At 37.6% G+C, this 25,000-nt stretch overlaps 1 protein-coding gene and 2 long non-coding RNA genes across 3 annotated transcripts in view; 1 reads left to right on the plus strand and 2 right to left on the minus strand.

Moving 5' to 3' along the window:
* Positions 1 to 25,000, plus strand: part of ccm2l (CCM2 like scaffold protein) — a 127,553-nt gene that overhangs the window by 1,857 nt on the left and 100,696 nt on the right. Inside the window, 6 exon segments of the mRNA XM_052482624.1 lie at positions 465 to 632; positions 5,312 to 5,395; positions 6,464 to 6,647; positions 9,353 to 9,604; positions 10,758 to 10,928; positions 11,245 to 11,465. Coding sequence (XP_052338584.1) covers positions 465 to 632; positions 5,312 to 5,395; positions 6,464 to 6,647; positions 9,353 to 9,604; positions 10,758 to 10,928; positions 11,245 to 11,465 — 1,080 coding nt within the window.
* Positions 4,071 to 5,031, minus strand: LOC127912370 (uncharacterized). Its single transcript, XR_008082086.1, has 3 exons — positions 4,644 to 5,031; positions 4,344 to 4,523; positions 4,071 to 4,223 (listed from the first exon to the last, which is right to left on the minus strand). It is a non-coding gene; the product is annotated as an uncharacterized LOC127912370 (long non-coding RNA).
* LOC127912368 (uncharacterized) overlaps positions 24,353 to 25,000 on the minus strand; it is a 1,344-nt gene continuing 696 nt past the window's right edge. Inside the window, exons 2-3 of the long non-coding RNA XR_008082084.1 lie at positions 24,783 to 25,000; positions 24,353 to 24,671 (exon numbers count right to left, since the gene is read on the minus strand). The exon at positions 24,783 to 25,000 is cut by the window's right edge and continues 273 nt beyond it. This is a non-coding gene — a long non-coding RNA (uncharacterized LOC127912368). The remainder of the gene's footprint in view (positions 24,672 to 24,782) is intronic.

Here is a 25,000-nt window from a genome sequence, read left to right on the forward strand (position 1 = left end):
AAACACCCTCTTGCTCACTCTCTCTCTCTCTCTCCCTCTCTCTCTGTCGCTCTCTCTCTCTTTTTTCCTTCCTTCCCTACCTCTCCTTCTGTCTCTCTCTTCCTCCATCTCTCCTCTATCTCTCTCTCTCTCTCTCTCTCTCTCTCTCCTTCCTCCATCTCCTCTCTCTCTCTCTTCCTCCATCTCTCCTCTATCTCTCTCTCTCTCCCTCTCTCTCTCTCTCTCTCTCTCTCTCTCTCTCCATCTCTCTCTCTCCCTTTCTCTCCTTCCTCCATCTCCTCTCTCTCTCTCTCTCTCTATCTCTCTCTCTCTCTCTCTCTCTCTCTCTCTCTCTCTCTGTCTCTCTCTGTCTCTCTCTCTCCCTTTCTCTCCTTCCTCCATCTCTCTCTCTCTCTCTCTCTCTCTCTTCCTCCATCTCCTCTCTCTCTCTGTCTCTCTCTGTCTCTCTCTCTCTCCTTCCTCAGGGCTTTGTATCACCCATCAAGCTCCTGGTCTTCTCTAAGTCGGGGCGCAGACAGACAGACAGGAGTAGTGTGTCTCGTAGACCACTCCACACCGTACCCCTGTACCCTCCAGACTTCCTCATCCACCCAGAGAGACTCATCTATGACTATGTAGAGAAGGAGGTCAAGGTGAGACGTCAACTAATCAATCAATAGTTGTATCAAAGGTGAGGAGGACACATCATCGAGACTTATAGATAATAGACTTGCAAACACAGGCATAGGCTATGTCTCAAACACAGGCATAGGCTATGTCTCAAACACAGGCATAGGCTATGTCTCAAACACAGGCATAGGCTATGTCTCAAACACAAGTTGTGGTTGTTACTAGAGAAGATGTCTTGTGTTTGGGACACAACCAGACATACCATTGTACTTCCTCCTCCTCAGTTCCTGGGTTACCTTCTGTGCTCGCTTCGAGGCAAACAACACTGAGCAAAGGGCGAGAGCACCAGCTGTTCCTGACGACTGTGAGATTACGCTCTCAGTAGTGGATGTGAGTAAGACCTTTAAACAGGTTAACATTCGCGATGCCGCAGACCGGATGGAATACCGGGATGAGTACAAGTCTTCACTGACATTTTCATCCTCTCCCTGACCCAGTCTGTAATACCAACATGTTTCAAGCAGACCACCATAGTCCCTGTGCCCAAGAACGCCAAGGTAACCTGCCAACCTGTAGCACGCACGTCTGCAGCCATGAAATGCTTTGAAAGGCTGGTCATGGCTCACATCAACACCATCATCCCAGACACCATCATCCCAGACACCTTGCACCCACTTCGATTAGCATACTGCCCCAACTCATCCACAGACTATGCAATCTCTATTGCCCTCCACGCTGCCCTTTCCCACCTGGACAAGAGGAACACCTATGTGAGAATGCTGTTCATTGACTACAGAGCAGCGTTCAACACCATGGTGCCCTCAAAGCTCATCACGAAGCTCAGGACCCTGGGACCAGGGGGGACAGTGAGGTGGTAAAGTCTGGTACTGCATCCCGGAACAAAATAAATAGTGTGGGGGGGGGGTTCGCTGAAGCATAAAACAAAAACCGAGACGTGCGCAGGCAGCATTGGATTCTGGTCTATCGTCAAATGTCGTTACACTTTTTTGGTGTCTCTTTCGATCACTGTTTATTCAATATTTATTCACCGTTCATTCACTGTTTATTATTTGATTTCATTCAACGTTTATTCAATGTTTATTCAACGTTTATTCACTGTTTATTTCAGATGTTTATTCAAAGTCAAAAAGGACGATATTTATTCACTGACAGAGATATTTTTATTCATCAGATATTTATTGACAGAGATATTTATTGAAAATATTTATTGACTGGTTGACAGAGTGACAGAGATATTTATTGACACATATTTAAAAGAGATATTTATTGACAGAGATATTTATTGACAGAGATAATTGATTTGAGTATTTATTGACAGAGATATTTATTGAAGAGATATTTATTGACAGAGATATTTATTGACAGAGATATTTATTGACAGAGATATTTATTGACAGAGATATTTATTGACAGAGATATTTATTGACAGAGATATTTATTGACAGAGATATTTATTGACAGAGATATTTATTGACAGAGATATTTATTGACAGAGATATTTATTGACAGAGATATTTATTGAAGAGATATTTATTGACAGAGATATTTATTGACAGAGATATTTATTGACAGATATATTTATTGACAAAGATATTTATTGACAGAGATATTTATTGAAGAGATATTTATTGACAGAGATATTTATTGACAAAGATATTTATTGACAGAGATATTTATTGACAAAGATATTTATTGACAGAGATATTTATTGACAGAGATATTTATTGACAGAGATGCTTCTTGATTTAACAGAGATTCTAAATAGAATTCTTTGAGTGTTTCACTTAAAAAAAGAGAGAAGACGTTTAAACCCAGGCAGTTGTTAGGGGAAACTGATGTTGAGTAGCTGTTGAAACTTACGTTGTTCTGTGTCGGTCGAACCTCTGTATGGGTGGAAAGTTCACTTTTTAAATTAATAAGGATGTCTAATATTAAATTATTTGCAAAAAGCAACCGTTTCGTTACAAACAAGACACTCTGGTTTGACAGTGAAGAAATATGGTAAGATTGCCTGTTTCTCTGTCCATTCTTCCCTGAAACTTCTATTTTCCTCATGATCCTTTCTTTTGAGACTTTTTTCAGAATGACATTCTCTCTTCACTGCAAGCTTCTTCTTTTTTTTATCCCAATCAACGCACAAATAAATATAATAAACAAATGTATATATATAAAAACAAACGCCACCTTTTATTTATTTATCTGTTATTTTACCAGGTAAGTTGACTGAGAACACATTCTCATTCACAGCAACGACCTGGGTAATAGTTACAGGGGAGAGAAGGGGGATAAATAAGCCAATAGTAAACTGGGGATTATTAGGTGACCGTGATGGTTTGAGGGCCAGATTGGGAATTTAGCCAGGACACCGGGGTTATCACCTCTACTCTTACGATAAGTGCCATGGGATCTTTAATGACCTCAGAGAGTCAGGACACCCAATTAACGTCCCATCCGAAAGACGGAAGTCACCTAAGTCATAGACTGTTCTCTCTGCTAACACACGGCAAGGGGTACCAATGCACCAAGTCTGGAACCAACAGGACCCTGAACAGCTTCTACCCCCAAGCCATAAGTCGGCTAAATAGTTAAATAAATTGACCTGCCTTGACCCTTCTTTCACATCAACATACGATGCTGCTAGTGTTCACTATCTGTGACTTTATTGCTAGTTATATGTACATATCTACGACAATGACCTCGTACTGGTACCCTGTGTATAAAGCCATGTTATTGACCTCGTACCCCTACACATGGACTCAGTACTGGTACCCTGTGTATAAAGCCATGTTATTGACCTCGTACCCCTACACATGGACTCAGTACTGGTACCCTGTGTATAAAGCCATGTTATTGACCTCGTACCCTACACATGGACTCAGTACTGGTACCCTGTGTATAAAGCCATGTTATTGACCTCGTACCCCTACACATGGACTCAGTACTGGTACCCTGTGTATAAAGCCATGTTATTGACCTCGTACCCCTACACATGGACTCAGTACTGGTACCCTGTGTATAAAGTCATGTTATTACCTCATACCCTACACATGGACTCAGTACTGGTACCCTGTGTATAAAGCCATGTTATTACCTCATACCCCTACACATGGACTCAGTACTGGTACCCTGTGTATAAAGCCATGTTATTACCTCATACCCTACACATGGACTCAGTACTGGTACCCTGTGTATAAAGTCATGTTATTACCTCATACCCTACACATGGACTCAGTACTAGTACCCTGTGTATAAAGCCATGTTATTACCTCGTACCCCTACACATGGACTCAGTACTAGTACCCTGTGTATAAAGCCATGTTATTACCTCGTACCCCTACACATGGACTCAGTACTGGTACCCTGTGTATAAAGCCATGTTATTATTATTCATTTTACTTTTCTATTATTTCTCTATTTCGTTTCTCTCTACATTGTTGGGAAGGGCCCGTCAGCATTTCACTGTTAGTCTACACCTGTTGTTTCTCTCTACATTGTTGGGAAGGGCCCGTCAGCATTTCACTGTTAGTCTACACCTGTTGTTTCTCTCTACATTGTTGGGAAGGGCCCGTCAGCATTTCACTGTTAGTCTACACCTGTTGTTTCTCTCTACATTGTTGGGAAGGGTCCGTCAGCATTTCACTGTTAGTCTACACCTGTTGTTTCTCTCTACATTGTTGGGACGGGCCCGTCAGCATTTCACTATTAGTCTACACCTGTTGTTTCTCTCTACATTGTTGGGAAGGGCCCGTCAGCATTTCACTGTTAGTCTACACCTGTTGTTTCTCTCTACATTGTTGGGAAGGGCCCGTCAGCATTTCACTGTTAGTCTACACCTGTTGTTTCTCTCTACATTGTTGGGAAGGGCCCGTCAGCATTTCACTGTTAGTCTACACCTGTTGTTTCTCTCTACATTGTTGGGACGGGTCCGTCAGCATTTCACTGTTAGTCTACACCTGTTGTTTCTCTCTACATTGTTGGGACGGGCCCGTCAGCATTTCACTGTTAGTCTACACCTGTTGTTTCTCTCTACATTGTTGGGAAGGGCCCGTCAGCATTTCACTGTTAGTCTACACCTGTTGTTTCTCTCTACATTGTTGGGAAGGGCCCGTCAGCATTTCACTGTTAGTCTACACCTGTTGTTTCTCTCTACATTGTTGGGAAGGGCCCGTCAGCATTTCACTGTTAGTCTACACCTGTTGTTTCTCTCTACATTGTTGGGAAGGGCCCGTCAGCATTTCACTGTTAGTCTACACCTGTTGTTTCTCTCTACATTGTTGGGAAGGGCCCGTCAGCATTTCACTGTTAGTCTACACCTGTTGTTTCTCTCTACATTGTTGGGAAGGGCCCGTCAGCATTTCACTGTTAGTCTACACCTGTTGTTACTCTCTACATTGTTGGGAAGGGCCCGTCAGTATTTCACTGTTAGTCTACACCTGTTGTTAGGAAGCATGTGAATAAAATGTGATTTGATGTGGGTGTCGTGCTCTCTCTCTGGGTGGGTATCACAGTCTTTTTTGCTTTTATCTAGTACAGTGATGCTCATCTCTGATCCTTGTTGTCCTCGTAGTTCCTGGGTCACCTGACTTGGGTGTCCTGCTCTCTCTTTGGGTGGGTATCATGGTCTTTTTTTGCTTTTATCTAGTACAGTGATGCTGAACTCTGATCCTTGTTGTCCTCGTAGTTCCTGGGTCACCTGACTTGGGTGTCGTGCTCTCTAAACCCTTCCAGTAGAGATGAACTGCTGCAGCTCCTGGACACAGCCAGGGTGAGTTTGAGTCTCTAATAAAACAATACTGGAGCTGTTTTATTGATTACTCTGGCCTCGATCTATTCACAAATCGTTCAGTCTTTTTTGTTCTGTATCAGTCGTTCGTTCTAAATGTTCCATTGCCATACTGGCTGGCAACGTTCTTTTCCCCTTGCTTGCTAGCTAGCCAACTACAGCTGACTTATGGTCATGTCAAAATAACAGCAAAGTAACTGTATTTACATTTGTTTAAGCTGTTTTATAGTGACATTTATTTGGATACATCCATAACAATGAGCTAATAAGGTGCGATTTCACCGGGCATAGAAAATGTGCTCTCTCCTCAGGACACTGTTGTTCAGAGGAGCTGGCCAACAACACAGCTAACACATTCACTTTAAACCAAAACTGGAAAGACTGCAAACTGGCTGTGTTTCATTGTAACTTTTTTCAATTTTTATATATTTTTTGTTAAATTCCATAAAAATGATGCCAGCTGAATTATGATTTCGACCGGATGAGAAACATTGCCTACATGTCTGGGACAGTTGGAGATTGAATTGACATTTCTTTGTATATAATATAATAATCCATAAAAATGATGCCGGCTGAATCATGATTTTGACTGTCTGAGAAACGCTGCCTGCCTCTCTCTCTCATTCCGACCCCTACATGTTAATTACTGTGGGACAGTTGGAGATTGAATTTTAATATTGAAACTATGATGTAAGTGTCGTATAAACAGACAGGTTTATATAAATCTCTACTGTTGAAAACTAAATGTTAGTCTAAAAGACATGTGAGATAATGTCTTGATGCTTTTTATAGTGGAGAACAAGTCTATAAATTGCCTGGCTGGGCTGATGAGACAGTGGATTGCAGCAGTCAGATGGAACAGAGTAAATAGGCATTTTAACATCCTAGATTTAGCCGGTGGTAACTTGTGGAATAGACACCGGCTGGAATGTGTTTTTAAACAATCAGCATTCAGGATTAGACCCATCCGTTGTATAAATAGTAATTACATAGCATGTGTCTGTATCTCTGGTGTGTAATGTGTGTCTCTGTTGTTTTTTGCTTGCGCAGCAGCTGAAGGTGCTTCCCCTGAGGACCAGCGTTGAGCAGGACTGTATCCTGAGCCTGTCAGCCCGATGTCTTCTTCTGACCTGGCGAGACAACGAGAAACTGCTGCTGAGAATCCCTACGCACGAGATCGCTGCTGCCTCCTACCTGAGAGATGATGCATTGCACCTTCTGGTGCTCAAAACAGGCAAGGCAGCTTAGTAACTCACTCAATCCATGTCTGGATTCAGCATCTATTAAAACTTTTTTGGGACAGGGGGCAGCATTTTCACTTTTGGATGAATAGCGTGCCCAAACTTAACTGCCTCCTACTCTGTCCCAAATGCTAATATATGCATATTATTATTAGTATTGGATGGAAAACACTCTGAAGTTTCTAAAACGGTTTGAATGATGTCTGTGAGTATAACAGAACTCATATGGCAGACAAAAACCTGAGAGGAAATCCAAACAGGAAGTGAGAAATCGATTTTCAAAACAGTGCCTATTCAAATCCCTGATAGTTATGGATGTGCTTGCACTTCCTAAAGGCTTCCACTAGATGTCACCGTCTTTAGATCCTTGTTTTAGGATTCTACTATAAAGGAGCTCTTTGAGTAAGTGATCTGGCAGATAGCCTCGGTCTCATGACGCGCGCTCCCGACAGAGTTTGCTCTCGTTCCAAAGCTTTTTTTCAGACAATGAAATTCTCCGGTTGGAATCTTATTGATGATTTAAGTTTAAAAAAAACATCCTAAAGATTGATTGCAAACATCATTTGACTTGTTTCTACGACCTGTAATGGAACTTTTTGAGTTTTTGTCTGGAGGAAGTGCTCGCTCCTCATGAGGATGGATTACTGGGCTGAACACGCTAACAACAAGTGCCTAAATGATGGGCTTTATGGAACAAATCAGTCATTTATTGTCGAACTGGGATTCCTTGGAGTGCCTTCTGATGAAGACCATCAAAGGTAAGTGAATATTTATAGTGTTTTTTCTAACTAATGTTGACGCCAAAATGGCGGCTTTTTCTTTTTCCGTAAAGTCTTTTTGAAATCTGACAATGCGGTTGCATAGAGGATAAGGATATCTCGGACCTGCCTGGTGTGTTCCTTGTTCTTCATGATGCTCTCTGCGCTTTTAACGGACCTCTGAGACTATCACAGTGCAGGTGCATTTATACGGAGACTTGATTACACACAGGTGGATTGTATTTATCATCATTAGTCATTTAGGTCAACATTGGATCATTCAGAGATCCTCACTGCACTTCTGGAGAGAGTTTGCTGCACTGAAAGTTAAGGGGCTGAATAATTTTGCACGCCCAATTTTTCAGTTTTTGATTTGTTAAAAAAGTTTGAAATATCCAATAAATGTCGTTCCACTTCATGATTGTGTCCCACTTGTTGTTGATTCTTCACAAAAAATACAGTTTTATATCTTTATGTCTGAAGCCTGAAATGTGGCAAAAGGTCGCAAAGATCAAGGGGGCCGAATACTTTCGCAAGGCACTGTATTTCTAAAAAATATTTTTTAATTTCCTTTTCAGCGGAATGTTATCGAGGGGTTCCGCTAGCGGAACGTCTTTCCTAGACAGGTTTTAACCATGTCTGGATTCAGCATCTATTAGTCATGTCTGGATTCAGCATCTATTAGTCATGTCTGGATTCAGCATCTATTAGTCATGTCTGGATTCAGCATCTATTAACCATGTCTGGATTCAGCATCTATTAGCCATGTCTGGATTCAGCATCTATTAGTCATGTCTGGATTCAGCATCTATTAGTCATGTCTGGATTCAGCATCTATTAGTCATGTCTGGATTCAGCATCTATTAGCCATGTCTGGATTCAGCATCTATTAGTCATGTCTGGATTCAGCATCTATTAGTCATGTCTGGATTCAGCATCTATTAGTCATGTCTGGATTCAGCATCTATTAACCATGTCTGGATTCAGCATCTATTAGCCATGTCTGGATTCAGCATCTATTAACCATGTCTGGATTCAGCATCTATTAGCCATGTCTGGATTCAGCATCTATTAGTCATGTCTGGATTCAGCATCTATTAGTCATGTCTGGATTCAGCATCTATTAGTCATGTCTGGATTCAGCATCTATTAACCATGTCTGGATTCAGCATCTATTAGTTTGTCAGCCTCTGATCTCAGATTTGATTTACTATGCTGTAAATACTACATGGTTGTGGATGAATCAATCTGAATCTGGAAAGTATGTGTTTGGTGACACTCCTCCTCCTCCTCCTCTTCCTCCTCCTGCTCCATCCTCCTCCTCCTCCTCCTCCTCCTCCTCCTCCCCTCCTCCTCCTCCTCCTCTTCCTCCTCCTGCTCCATCCTCCTCCTCCTCCTCCTCCTCCTCCTTCTCCCCCTCCTCCTCCTCCTGCATCCTCCTCCTCCGCCTGCTCCTCCATACTCCTCTTCCTCCTCCTCTGTACTCCTCCATCATCCTCCTTCATCCTCCTCCTGCTCCTCCATACTCCTCTTCTTCCTCATCCATACTCCTCTTCCTACTCTTCCATCCCCCTCCATCCTCCTCCTCCTCCTGCTCCTCATCATCCTCCTCCTTCCTCCTCCTGCTCCTCCATCCTCCTCTTCCTCCCTCCTCCTCATTCTCCTCTTCCTCCATCCTCCTCTTCCTCCATCCTCCTCCATCCTCCTCTTCCTCCATCCTCCTCTTCCTCCATCCTCCTCTTCCTCTATCCTCCTGCTCCTCCTCCTCCATCCTCCTCTTCCTCCCTCCTCCTCATTCTCCTCTTCCTCCATCCTCCTCCATCCTCCTCTTCCTCTATCCTCCTCTTCCTCTATCCTCCTCTTCCTCTATCCTCCTCTTCCTCTATCCTCCTCCATCTCCTCCTCCTTCCTCCTTTTCCTCCATCCTCCTCCTCCTCCAGGTTTAAATGTAGATACCGTCCTGGCGGGAGGTAACAGCCTGGAGAAGAAGAAACCAGGAGGCATCGAGGCTCGTCGTCAGACCATGAGCAACTCTGACCCACGTCCAGCAGGTGGCACTATGGAGCGCAGACACACCATCTGTGGAGTGGACTGGAAGAACCACAAACCCTCCAAGCCGCAGCCACAGCCCAACCCAGCCCTGGTGCAGGGTGCTGGGGGAGGAGGGGGAGGAGCTGGTGGAGTGGCTGGAGGTGCTTCTTGTTTCCTTGTACTTCTTTTCATTGTATTGTTTTAACAGTAAAGTGTGATTTTAAATGCACTTTGCAGTAAAGTGTGATTTTAAATGCACTTAACAGAAAAGTTTGATTTTAAATGCACTTAACAGAAAAGTTTGATTTTAAATGCACTTAGCAGTAAAGTGTGATTTTAAATGTACTTCACAGTAAAGTTTGATTTTAAATGCACTTAGCAGTAAAGTGTGATTTTAAATGCACTTAACAGAAAAGTGTGATTTTAAATGCACTTAGCAGTAAAGTGTGATTTTAAATGCACTTAACAGAAAAGTGTGATTTTAAATGCACTTAGCAGTAAAGTGTGATTTTAAATGCACTTAACAGAAAAGTGTGATTTTAAATGCACTTAGCAGTAAAGTGTGATTTTAAATGTACTTAACAGAAAAGTTTGATTTTAAATGCACTTAGCAGTAAAGTGTGATTTTAAATGCACTTAACAGAAAAGTTTGATTTTAAATGCACTTAACAGAAAAGTTTGATTTTAAATGCACTTAACAGAAAAGTGTGATTTTAAATGCACTTAACAGTAAAGTGTGATTTTAAATGCACTTAACAGTAAAGTGTGATTTTAAATGCACTTAACAGTAAAGTGTGATTTTAAATGCACTTAACAGAAAAGTGTGATTTTAAATGCATTTTAATGCAGAAAAGTGTGATTTTAAATGCTTAGCAGTAACTTAACAGAAAAGTTTGATTTTAAATGCACTTAACAGCAAAGTGTGATTTTAAATGCACTTAACAGAAAAGTGTGATTTTAAATGCACTTAACAGAAAAGTGTGATTTTAAATGCACTTAACAGTAAAGTGTGATTTTAAATGCACTTAACAGAAAAGTGTGATTTTAAATGCACTTAACAGTAAAGTGTGATTTTAAATGCACTTAACAGTAAAGTGTGATTTTAAATGCACTTAACAGTAAAGTGTGATTTTAAATGCACTTAACAGTAAAGTGTGATTTTAAATGCACTTAAAAGAAAAGTGTGATTTTAAATGCACTTAACAGAAAAGTGTGATTTTAAATACACTTAACAGAAAAGTGTGGTTTTAAATGCACTTAACAGTAAAGTGTGATTTTAAATGCACTTAACAGAAAAGTTTGATTTGATTTGAGGTGCTGGTGGCAGCCTAGAGAGGCAGCCCAGGGTAGGAGGAAGCTGGGAGCGGAGACAGACCAGGAAGCCTGGAGGAGGAAGCTGGGAGAAGAGGCCAGTGAGCGGGAGCTGGGACCGACCCAGACCGGTCGGGGGGAGTTGGGAGAAAAGACACGGGGCCAGTGGAGGAGGTGCAGGTTGAAATGGTTCATGTTTCTCTTTTTAATAATAATAATAATAATAATAATATATGCCATTTAGCAGATGCTTTTATCCAAAGCGACTTACAGTCATGTGTGCATAGATTCTACGTATGGGTGGTCCCAGGAATCGAACCCACTACCCTGGCGTTACAAGCGCCATGCTCTACCAACTGAGCTACAGGAGGACTTTTAATCATGCTCATTATTTTATGTCATGAAAGCAACACTGTTTCCTGTATTTTAAACTGCTAAAGTGTATTTGTATGTGTAAATATAATCAAAAACTAAACTGTAATCTATATAGGTAGCTGGGAGAAGAGGCATGGAGCTGGAGGGAAGCCTGGAGGCAGCTGGGAGAGGAAGCATCCCCAGGGAGGGAGTTGGGAACGCAGGCAGGCCTGTACAGGGAGCTGGGAGAGGGGGAAGAGCTATGGAAGCTGGGAGAGGAGAAACCATAACCCACTGGAGCCGACACCGTGCCCCGATGCCTACTGTAATCTGGTCATACTGGCTGTGGAGAACCGGGTGAGACACACAGAGCTCTCGCTCTCATTCTCTCTCTCTCTCTCTGACATTACTGTGTTAGCAGCCAGATGGGTTTTGCTCGTGTGTTGTGGACATGGGGGTGCTGGATAGGTGTAATCCCATGACTCCGGTTCCAAAGGTTGTCTGTTCAATCCCAGTGGTAGACGTTCGTTTAGATCTGTCCTTTTAACCCTTAACCCTTAACCCTTCGGGAATGAATGCCTGACCTTGATGTTTTAAACCAATCCAAAAACCTTAAACTCTCACCCCTTTTGTAATTGTGATGCTCCTGGCGGCAGAGAGGTCAAGCGCAAGAGAGCGGAAACTGGTTTACAGCGGTCGTGTTTAATATCCATAAAACCAACCGTCAACAGAATAATACAAAATAATAAATGGGTCAAACAAAACCCGGTAACTAACAGCATACCGTTGCACAAGCACTGACAACAAACCATTACCCACAAGGACATGGGGGGGACAGAGGGTTAAATACACAACATGGAATTGATGGATATGGAACCAGGTGTGATGGAAGACAAGACAAAACAAATGGAAAATGAAAAGTGGATCGGCGATGGCTAGAAGGCCGGTGACGTCGACCGCCGAACGCCGGCTGAACAAGGAGAGGGACACCTTTGACCCTTAACGGAATTTGACGTTTGGATCAACTTTTAAATTTGACTTTTGGATCAACTTTTAAATTTGACGTTTGGAGAAAAAGTGCAAAAACATCTCAATCTACAGTGAGACAGTGAGAGCATCTTGGTATATACTAAATATATGGAATAGAGCTAACACAATTCATACATTAAATATATGGAATAGAGCTAACACAATTCATACATTAATTAACTATATGGAATAGAGCTAACACAATTCATACATTAAATATATGGAATAGAGCTAACACAATTCATACATTAAATATATGGAATAGAGCTAACACAATTCATACATTAATTAACTATATGGAATAGAGCTAACACAATTCATACATTAAATATATAGAATAGAGCTAACACAATTCATACATTAATTAAATATATGGAATAGAGCTAACACAATTCATACATTAAATATATGGAATAGAGCTAACACAATTCATACATTAAATATATGGAATAGAGCTAACACAATTCATACATTAAATATATGGAATAGAGCTAACACAATTCATACATTAAATATATGGAATAGAGCTAACACAATTCATACATTAAATATATAGAATAGAGCTAACACAATTCATACATTAAATATATGGAATAGAGCTAACACAATTCATACATTAATTAACTATATGGAATAGAGCTAACACAATTCATACATTAAATATATAGAATAGAGCTAACACAATTCATACATTAATTAAATATATGGAATAGAGCTAACACAATTCATACATTAATTAACTATATGGAATAGAGCTAACACAATTCATACATTAAATATATAGAATAGAGCTAACACAATTCATACAGTAATTAAATATATGGAATAGAGCTAACACAATTCATACATTAAATATATGGAATAGAGCTAACACAATTCATACATTAAATATATGGAATAGAGCTAACACAATTCATACATTCAGCTACATTAAATATATGGAATAGAGCTAACACAATTCATACATTAAATATATGGAATAGAGCTAACACAATTCATACATTAAATATATAGAATAGAGCTAACACAATTCATACATTAACTATATAGAATAGAGCTAACACAATTCATACATTAAATATATAGAATAGAGCTAACACAATTCATACATTAAATATATGGAATAGAGCTAACACAATTCATACATTAATTAACTATATGGAATAGAGCTAATACAATTCATACATTAAATATATGGAATAGAGCTAACACAATTCATACATTAAATATATGGAATAGAGCTAACACAATTCATACATTAAATATATGGAATAGAGCTAACACAATTCATACATTAATTAACTATATGGAATAGAGCTAACACAATTCATACATTAATATATGGAATAGAGCTAACACAATTCATACAGTAATTAAATATATGGAATAGAGCTAACACAATTCATACATTAAATATATGGAATAGAGCTAACACAATTCATACATTAATTAACTATATGGAATAGAGCTAACACAATTCATACATTAAATATATGGAATAGAGCTAACACAATTCATACATTAAATATATGGAATAGAGCTAACACAATTCATACATTAAATATATGGAATAGAGCTAACACAATTCATACATTAATTAACTATATGGAATAGAGCTAACACAATTCATACATTAAATATATGGAATAGAGCTAACACAATTCATACATTAAATATATGGAATAGAGCTAACACAATTCATACATTAAATATATGGAATAGAGCTAACACAATTCATACATTAAATATATGGAATAGAGCTAACACAATTCATACATTAAAATATATGGAATAGAGCTAACACAATTCATACATTAAATATATGGAATAGAGCTAACACAATTCATCATACAGTACATTAACTATATGGAATAGAGCTAACACAATTCATACATTAAATATATGGAATAGAGCTAACACAATTCATACATTAAATATATGGAATAGAGCTAACACAATTCATACATTAAATATATGGAATAGAGCTAACACAATTCATACATTAAATATATGGAATAGAGCTAACACAATTCATACATTAAATATATGGAATAGAGCTAACACAATTCATACATTAAATATATGGAATAGAGCTAACACAATTCATACATTAAATATATGGAATAGAGCTAACACAATTCATACATTAAATATATGGAATAGAGCTAACAATTCATACATAATTAATATATGGAATAGAGCTAACACAATTCATACATTAAATATATGGAATAGAGCTAACACAATTCATACATATAGAGCTAACACAATTAATATATGGAATAGAGCTAACACAATTCATACATTAAATATATGGAATAGAGCTAACACAATTCATACATTAATTAACTATATGGAATAGAGCTAACACAATTCATACAGTAATTAAATATATGGAATAGAGCTAACACAATTCATACATTAAATATATGGAATAGAGCTAACACAATTCATACATTAAATATATGGAATAGAGCTAACACAATTCATACATTAACTATATGGAATAGAGCTAACACAATTCATACATTAAATATATGGAATAGAGCTAACACAATTCATACATTAAATATATAGAATAGAGCTAACACAATTCATACATTAAATATATAGAATAGAGCTAACACAATTCATACATTAAATATATGGAATAGAGCTAACACAATTCATACATTAAATATATGGAATAGAGCTAACACAATTCATACATTAAATATATGGAATAGAGCTAACACAATTCATACATTAAATATATGGAATAGAGCTAACACAATTCATACATTAAATATTAAGAGCTAACACAATTATATGGAATAGAGCTAACACAATTCATACATTAAATATATGGAATAGAGCTAACACAATTCATACATTAAATATATGGAATAGAGCTAACACAATTCATACATTAAATATATGGAATAGAGCTAACACAATTCATACATTAACTATATGGAATAGAGCTAACACAATTCATACATTAAAATATATGGAATAGAGCTAACACAATTCATACATTAAATATATGGAATAGAGCTAACACAATTCATACATTAATTAAATATATGGAATAGAGCTAACACAATTCATACATTAAATATATGGAATAGAGCTAACACAATTCATACATTAAATATATGGAATAGAGCTAACACAATTCATACATTAAATATATGGAATAGAGCTAACACAATTCATACATTAAATATATGGAATAGAGCTAACACAATTCATACATTAAATATATGGAATAGAGCTAACACAATTCATACATTAATTAACTATATGGAATAGAGCTAACACAATTCATACATTAAATATATGGAATAGAGCTAACACAATTCATACATTAAATATATGGAATAGAGCTAACACAATTCATGCATTAAATATATGGAATAGAGCTAACACAATTCATGCATTAAATATATGGAATAGAGCTAACACAATTCATACATTAAATATATGGACTAGAGCTAACACAATTCATACATTAAATATATGGACTAGAGCTAACACAATTCATACATTAAATATATGGAATAGAGCTAACACAATTCATACATTAAATATATGGAATAGAGCTAACACAATTCATACATTAAATATATAGAATAGAGCTAACAATTCATACATTAAATATATGGAATAGAGCTAACACAATTCATACATTAAATATATGGAATAGAGCTAACACAATTCATACATTAAATATATGGAATAGAGCTAACACAATTCATACATTAAATATATGGAATAGAGCTAACACAATTCATACATTAAATATATGGAATAGAGCTAACACAATTCATACATTAAATATATGGAATAGAGCTAACACAATTCATACATTAAATATATGGAATAGAGCTAACACAATTCATACATTAAATATATGGAATAGAGCTAACACAATTCATACATTAAATATATGGAATAGAGCTAACACAATTCATACATTAAATATATGGAATAGAGCTAACACAATTCATACATTAAATATATGGAATAGAGCTAACACAATTCATACATTAAATATATGGAATAGAGCTAACACAATTCATACATTAAATATATGGAATAGAGCTAACACAATTCATACATTAAATATATGGAATAGAGCTAACACAATTCATACATTAAATATATGGAATAGAGCTAACACAATTCATACATTAAATATATGGAATAGAGCTAACACAATTCATACATTAAATATATGGAATAGAGCTAACACAATTCATACATTAAATATATGGAATAGAGCTAACACAATTCATACATTAAATATATGGAATAGAGCTAACACAATTCATACATTAAATATATGGAATAGAGCTAACACAATTCATACATTAAATATAGAATAGAGCTAACACAATTCATACATTAAATATATGGAATAGAGCTAACACAATTCATACATTAAATATATGGAATAGAGCTAACACAATTCATACATTAAATATATGGAATAGAGCTAACACAATTCATACATTAAATATATGGAATAGAGCTAACACAATTCATACATTAAATATATGGAATAGAGCTAACACAATTCATACATTAAATATATGGAATAGAGCTAACAATATATGGAATTCATACATTAAATATATGGAATAGAGCTAACACAATTCATACATTAAATATATGGAATAGAGCTAACACAATTCATACATTAACTATATGGAATAGAGCTAACACAATTCATACATTAAATATATGGAATAGAGCTAACACAATTCATACATTAAATATATGGAATAGAGCTAACACAATTCATACATTAAATATATGGAATAGAGCTAACACAATTCATACATTAACTATATGGAATAGAGCTAACACAATTCATACATTAAATATATGGAATAGAGCTAACACAATTCATACATTAAATATATGGAATAGAGCTAACACAATTCATACATTAAATATATGGAATAGAGCTAACACAATTCATACATTAAATATATGGAATAGAGCTAACACAATTCATACATTAAATATATGGAATAGAGCTAACACAATTCATACATTAATTAACTATATGGAATAGAGCTAACACAATTCATACATTAAATATATAGAATAGAGCTAACACAATTCATACAGTAATTAAATATATGGAATAGAGCTAACACAATTCATACATTAAATATATGGAATAGAGCTAACACAATTCATACATTAAATATATGGAATAGAGCTAACACAATTCATACATTAATTAAATATATGGAATAGAGCTAACACAATTCATACATTAAATATATAGAATAGAGCTAACACAATTCATACATTAAATATATGGAATAGAGCTAACACAATTCATACATTAAATATATGGAATAGAGCTAACACAATTCATACATTAAATATATGGAATAGAGCTAACACAATTCATACATTAAATATATGGAATTAAATATATGGAATAGAGCTAACACAATTCATACATTAAATATATGGAATAGAGCTAACACAATTCATACATTAAATATATGGAATAGAGCTAACACAATTCATACATTAAATATATGGAATAGAGCTAACACAATTCATACATTAAATATATAGAATAGAGCTAACACAATTCATACATTAAATATATGGAATAGAGCTAACACAATTAACATTATATGGAATAGAGCTAACACAATTCATACATTAATTAAATATATGGAATAGAGCTAACACAATTCATACATTAAATATATGGAATAGAGCTAACACAATTCATACATTAAATATATGGAATAGAGCTAACACAATTCATACATTAATTAAATATATGGAATAGAGCTAACACAATTCATACATTAAATATATAGAATAGAGCTAACACAATTCATACATTAAATATATGGAATAGAGCTAACACAATTCATACATTAAATATATAGAATAGAGCTAACACAATTCATATATTCATTAAATATATGGAATAGAGCTAACACAATTCATACATTAAATATATGGAATAGAGCTAACACAATTCATACATTAAATATATGGAATAGAGCTAACACAATTCATACATTAAATATATGGAATAGAGCTAACACAATTCATACATTAAATATATGGAATAGAGCTAACACAATTCATACATTAACTATATGGAATAGAGCTAACACAATTCATACATTAAATATATGGAATAGAGCTAACACAATTCATACATTAAATATATGGAATAGAGCTAACACAATTCATACATTAAATATATGGAATAGAGCTAACACAATTCATACATTAAATATATAGAATAGAGCTAACACAATTCATACATTAAATATATGGAATAGAGCTAACACAATTCATACATTAAATATATGGAATAGAGCTAACACAATTCATACATTAAATATATGGAATAGAGCTAACACAATTCATACATTAAATATATGGAATAGAGCTAACACAATTCATACATTAAATATATAGAATAGAGCTAACACAATTCATATATTAATTAAATATATGGAATAGAGCTAACACAATTCATACATTAAATATATGGAATAGAGCTAACACAATTCATATATTAAATATATGGAATAGAGCTAACACAATTCATATATTAAATATATGGAATAGAGCTAACACAATTCATACATTAAATATATGGAATAGAGCTAACACAATTCATACATTAAATATATAGAATAGAGCTAACACAATTCATACATTAAATATATGGAATAGAGCTAACACAATTCATACATTAATTAAATATATGGAATAGAGCTAACACAATTCATACATTAATTAAATATATGGAATAGAGCTAACACAATTCATACATTAATTAAATATATGGAATAGAGCTAACACAATTCATACATTAAATATATGGAATAGAGCTAACACAATTCATACATTAAATATATGGAATAGAGCTAACACAATTCATACATTAAATATATGGAATAGAGCTAACACAATTCATACATTAAATATATAGAATAGAGCTAACACAATTCATACATTAACTATATGGAATAGAGCTAACACAATTCATACATTAAATATATGGAATAGAGCTAACACAATTCATACATTAAATATATGGAATAGAGCTAACACAATTCATACATTAAATATATGGACTAGAGCTAACACAATTCATACATTAAATATATGGAATAGAGCTAACACAATTCATACATTAAATATATAGAATAGAGCTAACACAATTCATGCATTAAATATATGGAATAGAGCTAACACAATTCATACATTAAATATATGGAATAGAGCTAACACAATTCATACATTAAATATATGGAATAGAGCTAACACAATTCATATATTAATTAAATATATGGAATAGAGCTAACACAATTCATACATTAAATATATAGAATAGAGCTAACACAATTCATATATTAATTAAATATATGGAATAGAGCTAACACAATTCATACATTAAATATATGGAATAGAGCTAACACAATTCATACATTAAATATATGGAATAGAGCTAACACAATTCATACATTAAATATATGGAATAGAGCTAACACAATTCATACATTAAATATATGGAATAGAGCTAACACAATTAACTATATGGAATAGAGCTAACACAATTCATACATTAATTAACTATATATGGAATAGAGCTAACACAATTCATACATTAATTAACTATATGGAATAGAGCTAACACAATTCATACATTAAATATATGGAATAGAGCTAACACAATTCATACATTAAATATATGGAATAGAGCTAACACAATTCATACATTAAATATATAGAATAGAGCTAACACAATTCATACATTAAATATATAGAATAGAGCTAACACAATTCATACATTAAATATATAGAATAGAGCTAACACAATTCATACATTAAATATATGGAATAGAGCTAACACAATTCATACATTAAATATATGGAATAGAGCTAACACAATTCATACATTAAATATATGGAATAGAGCTAACACAATTCATACATTAAATATATAGAATAGAGCTAACACAATTCATACATTAAATATATAGAATAGAGCTAACACAATTCATACATTAAATATATGGAATAGAGCTAACACAATTCATACATTAAATATATGGAATAGAGCTAACACAATTCATACATTAAATATATGGAATAGAGCTAACACAATTCATACATTAACTATATGGAATAGAGCTAACACAATTCATACATTAAATATATAGAATAGAGCTAACACAATTCATACATTAAATATATTAAATATATGGAATAGAGCTAACACAATTCATACATTAAATATATGGAATAGAGCTAACACAATTCATACATTAAATATATAGAATAGAGCTAACACAATTCATACATTAAATATATAGAATAGAGCAAACACAATTCATACATTAAATATATGGAATACATTTACATTACATTTAAGTCATTTAGCAGACGCTCTTATCCAGATAGAGCTAACACTTACAAATGGTGCATACACCTTATGACAACCAGTGGAACAGCCACTTTACAATAGTGCATCTAAATCTTTTATGGGGTGAGAAGGATTACTTACCCTATCCTAGGTATTCCTTAAAGAGGTGGGGTTTCAGTGTCTCCGGAAGGCGGTGATTGACTCTGCTGTCCTGGCGTCGTGAGGGAGTTTGTTCCACCATTGGGGGCCAGAGCAGCGAACAGTTTTGACTGGGCTGAGCGGGAACTGTACTTCCTCAGTGGTAGGGAGGCGAGCAGGCCAGAGGTGGATGAACATACAGTGCCCTTGTTTGGGTGTAGGGCCTGATCAGAGCCTGGAGGTACTGAGGTGCCATTCCCCTCACAGCTCCGAATAGGCAAGCACCATGGTCTTGTAGCGGATGCGAGCTTCAACTGGAAGCCAGTGGAGAGAGCGGAGGAGCGGGGTGACATGAGAGAACTTGGGAAGGTTGAACACCAGACGGGCTGCGGCGTTCTGGATGAGTTGTACATTTAATGGCACAGGCAGGGAGCCCAGCCAACAGCGAATAGCAGTAATCAAGACATTAAATATATGGAGATGACAAGTGCCTGGATTATGGACCTGAGCCACTTCCTTAAATGAGGCAGCTAACACAATTCATACATTCTGCGGATGTTGTAGAGCATGAACCTACAGGAACGGGACACCGCCTTGATGTTAGTTGAGAACGACAGGGTGTTCATCCAGGATCACGCCATAGGTTCTTATACGCTCTGGGAGGAGGACACAATGGAGTTGTCAATTCCGTGATGGCGAGATCATGGAATAGGGCAGTCCTTCCCGGGAGGAAGAGGAGCTCCGTCTTGCTGAGGTTCAGCATTAAATGAGGTGGTGATCCGTCATCCACACTGATATGTCTGCCAGACATGCAGAGATGCGAATAGAGCTCGCCACCTGGTCATCAGAAGGGGAAAGAGAAGATTAATTGTGTGTCGTCTGCATAGCAATGATAGGAGAGACCATGTGAGGTTATGACAGAGCCAAGTGACTTGGTGTATAGCGAGAATAAGAGAGGGCCTAGAACAGAGCCCTGGGGGACACCAGTGGTGAGAGCGCGTGGTGAGGAGACAGATTCTCGCCACGCCACCTGGAATAGGAGCGACCTGTCAGGTAGGCTAACACAATACATTAAATATATGGAATAGAGCTAACACAATTCATACATTAACTTAGGCTAACTATATACTACATTCAGTTTAGGATAGTTTTTGTCCCATTGAATCTCAATCACTCACTATACAATCTGTGCATCCCAAATGGCACCCTAGTCCCTATGGGCCCTGGTCAAAGTAGTGTGCACCCTATTCCCTATGGGCCCTGGTCAAAGTAGTGTGCACCCTATTCCCTATGGGCCCTGGTCAAAGTAGTGTGCACCCTATTCCCTATGGGCCCTGGTCAAAGTAGTGTGCACCCTAATCCCTATGGGCCCTGGTCAAAGTAGTGTGCACCCTATTCCCTATGGGCCCTGGTCAAAGTAGTGTACACTATGAATGGAATAGGGCACCATTTGGGACATAGATATTTAATGTCAGTCCCTCACTCTACAATAATAAATCCTCCGCTCAAAGGAGAACTATTAATAGATGTATTATCTATATTTATTAAAAGAGACACACACACACACACACACACACACACACACACACACACGCAAACACACACACAGGCAAACACACACACACACACACACACACACACACACACACACACACACGTCCTTCTCGGTCTCCTCCATGCTTATTCTGATATCTAAACCCCCATAGTGAAATCCAATCCCACAGCTCTGTGGCTGACCTCTCACTGTGATGTAATGCTACTGATTATGCAATGCATTGTGTGTGTGTGTGTGTGTGTGTGTGTGTGTGTGTGTGTGTGTGTGTGTGTGTGTGTGTGTGTGTGTGTGCGCATGTCTGACAACTAGCCGTCAAAGTGTTGCTTCCTCTGTCCTTGTTTCCTCCTTTTCTCTCCTTGAAAGTCCATTGTAGCCTGAAGGGAGGAGCCTTCCCTCCGGGGGAAACAATGGGAGAATCTGTCCTAGCCTCTTTCTCAAAACCCATTGGATAAGAAGGGGAGAGGGGAAGGACCACTGACCTTCTCATCCAATGGGTTTTGAGATGGATACCAGGAGAGAGGATGCGACGAATCAAGGAAATGCAATTGAGATTCTCAGGACAGAGGAAGCTGTAACAGTTTTCTTCCTGGGAAGGAGAGGAGGACCAATATGCAGCACGTTTTTTTTTTTTTTTAAATCTTTAATGAAAGATGAAAATGTGAACACTGGCGGCGCTGGACATGCGGGCAGCTCAGGAGGTGCTGGACAGGCGGGCAGCTCAGGAGGCGCTGGACAGGCGGGCAGCTCAGGAGGCGCTGGACAGGCGGGCAGCTCAGGAGGCGCTGGACAGGCGGGGCGCACTGTAGGCCTGGTGCGTGGTGCCGGCACTGGTGGTACTAGGCCGAGGACACGCACCTCAGGGCGAGTGCAGGGAGCTGCCACCGGAGGGCTGGTGTGTGGAGGTGGCACTGGATGGACCGGACCGTGAAGGCGTACTGGAGATCTTGAGAGCAGGGCTGGCACTAACCACCCTGGCTGGATCTTCACCCTAGCCCGGCAGATTGGGGAGCTGGGATGTAGCGTACCGGGCTAAGCACGCGTACCGGGGACACCGTGCGAACCACCGCATAACATGGTGCCTGACCAGCACCACGCTCGCCACGGTTAGCACTGCTCGGAGCACTGTAGCACTGACCTGGCACAGGACGTGCAATGCTAGGGAGGTGGCACAATCTTCACCAGACGACTAGCACTCATCTCAGGACGAGTATGGAGAGCTGACCACCATACCCGTGGTCTGTCCAGAAACAACAAGCCCGGCAGATTGGGGAGCTGGGATGTAGCGTACCGGGCTAAGCTTAGCGTACCGGGGACGCCGTACGTTCCACCGCGTAACACGGTGCCTGATTTTTGGGGGTTGACTCTCGGGCTTCCATCCGCGCCGCAGTGCTGCCTCCTGCTCTTCTTTGGGGCGACGATATTCTCCCGGCTGTGCCCAGGGTCCTTTACCGTCCAATTCGTCCATTCCTCTTTGCGTTGCTCCTGCTGCCGCTTCTCCTGCTGCACCTTGGGGCGGCTACACTCCCCTGGCTTAGCCCAGGGTCCTCTCCCGTTGAGGATTTCCTCCCATGTCCAAGAGTCCTGTGTCTTTGGCCGCTGTTGCTGCTGCCCGTTACCACGCCGCTTGGTCCTGTTGTGGTGGGTGATTCTGTAACGGTTTTCTTCCTGGGAAGGAGAGGAGGACCAAAATGCAGCGTGGTTATTTATAAACATCTTTAATAAAGATGAAAACGTAAACACAATACAAAATAAGAAAATGTGGGAAAACCGAAACAGTCCTAACTGGTGCAAAACACAGAGACAGGAACAATCACCCACAAAATACCTAAAGAATATGGCTGCCTAAATATAATAATAATATAATATAATAATAATATATGCCATTTAGCTGACGCTTTTATCCAAAGCGACTTACAGTCATGTGTGCATACATTCTACGTATGGGTGGTCCCGGGAATCGAACCCACTACCCTGGCGTTACAAGCGCCATGCTCTACCAACTGAGCCACAGAAGGACCAAATATGGTTCCCAATCAGAGACAACGATAATCACCTGCCTCTGATTGAGAACCACTTCAGGCAACCATAGACTTACCTAGAACACTCAACTGAACACAACCCCATAGACTTACCTAGACAACTAAACTGAACACAACCCCATAGACTTACCTAGACAACTAAACTGAACACAACCCCATAGACTTACCTAGACAACTAAACTGAACACAACCCCATAGACTTACCTAGAACACTCAACTGAACACAACCCCATAGACTTACCTAGAACACTCAACTGAACACAACCCCATAGACTTACCTAGAACACTCAACTGAACACAACCCCATAGACTTACCTAGAACACTCAACTGAACACAACCCCATAGACTTACCTAGAACACTCAACTGAACACAACCCCATAGACTTACCTATAACACTCAACTGAACACAACCCCATAGACTTACCTAGAACACTCAACTGAACACAACCCCATAGACTTACCTATAACACTCAACTGAACACAACCCCATAGACTTACCTAGAACACTCAACTGAACACAACCCCATAGACTTACCTAGAACACATAATAGAACATAATAATGTCACACCCTGGCCTAACCAACATAATAATGTCACACCCTGGCCTAACCAACATAATAATGTCACACCCTGGCCTAACCAACATAATAATGTCACACCCTGGCCTAACCAACATAATAATGTCACACCCTGGCCTAACCAACATAATAATGTCA

This window comes from Oncorhynchus keta, chromosome 27 (assembly GCF_023373465.1).
Source record: "Oncorhynchus keta strain PuntledgeMale-10-30-2019 chromosome 27, Oket_V2, whole genome shotgun sequence".
Classification (NCBI taxonomy): Eukaryota; Metazoa; Chordata; class Actinopteri; order Salmoniformes; family Salmonidae; genus Oncorhynchus; species Oncorhynchus keta.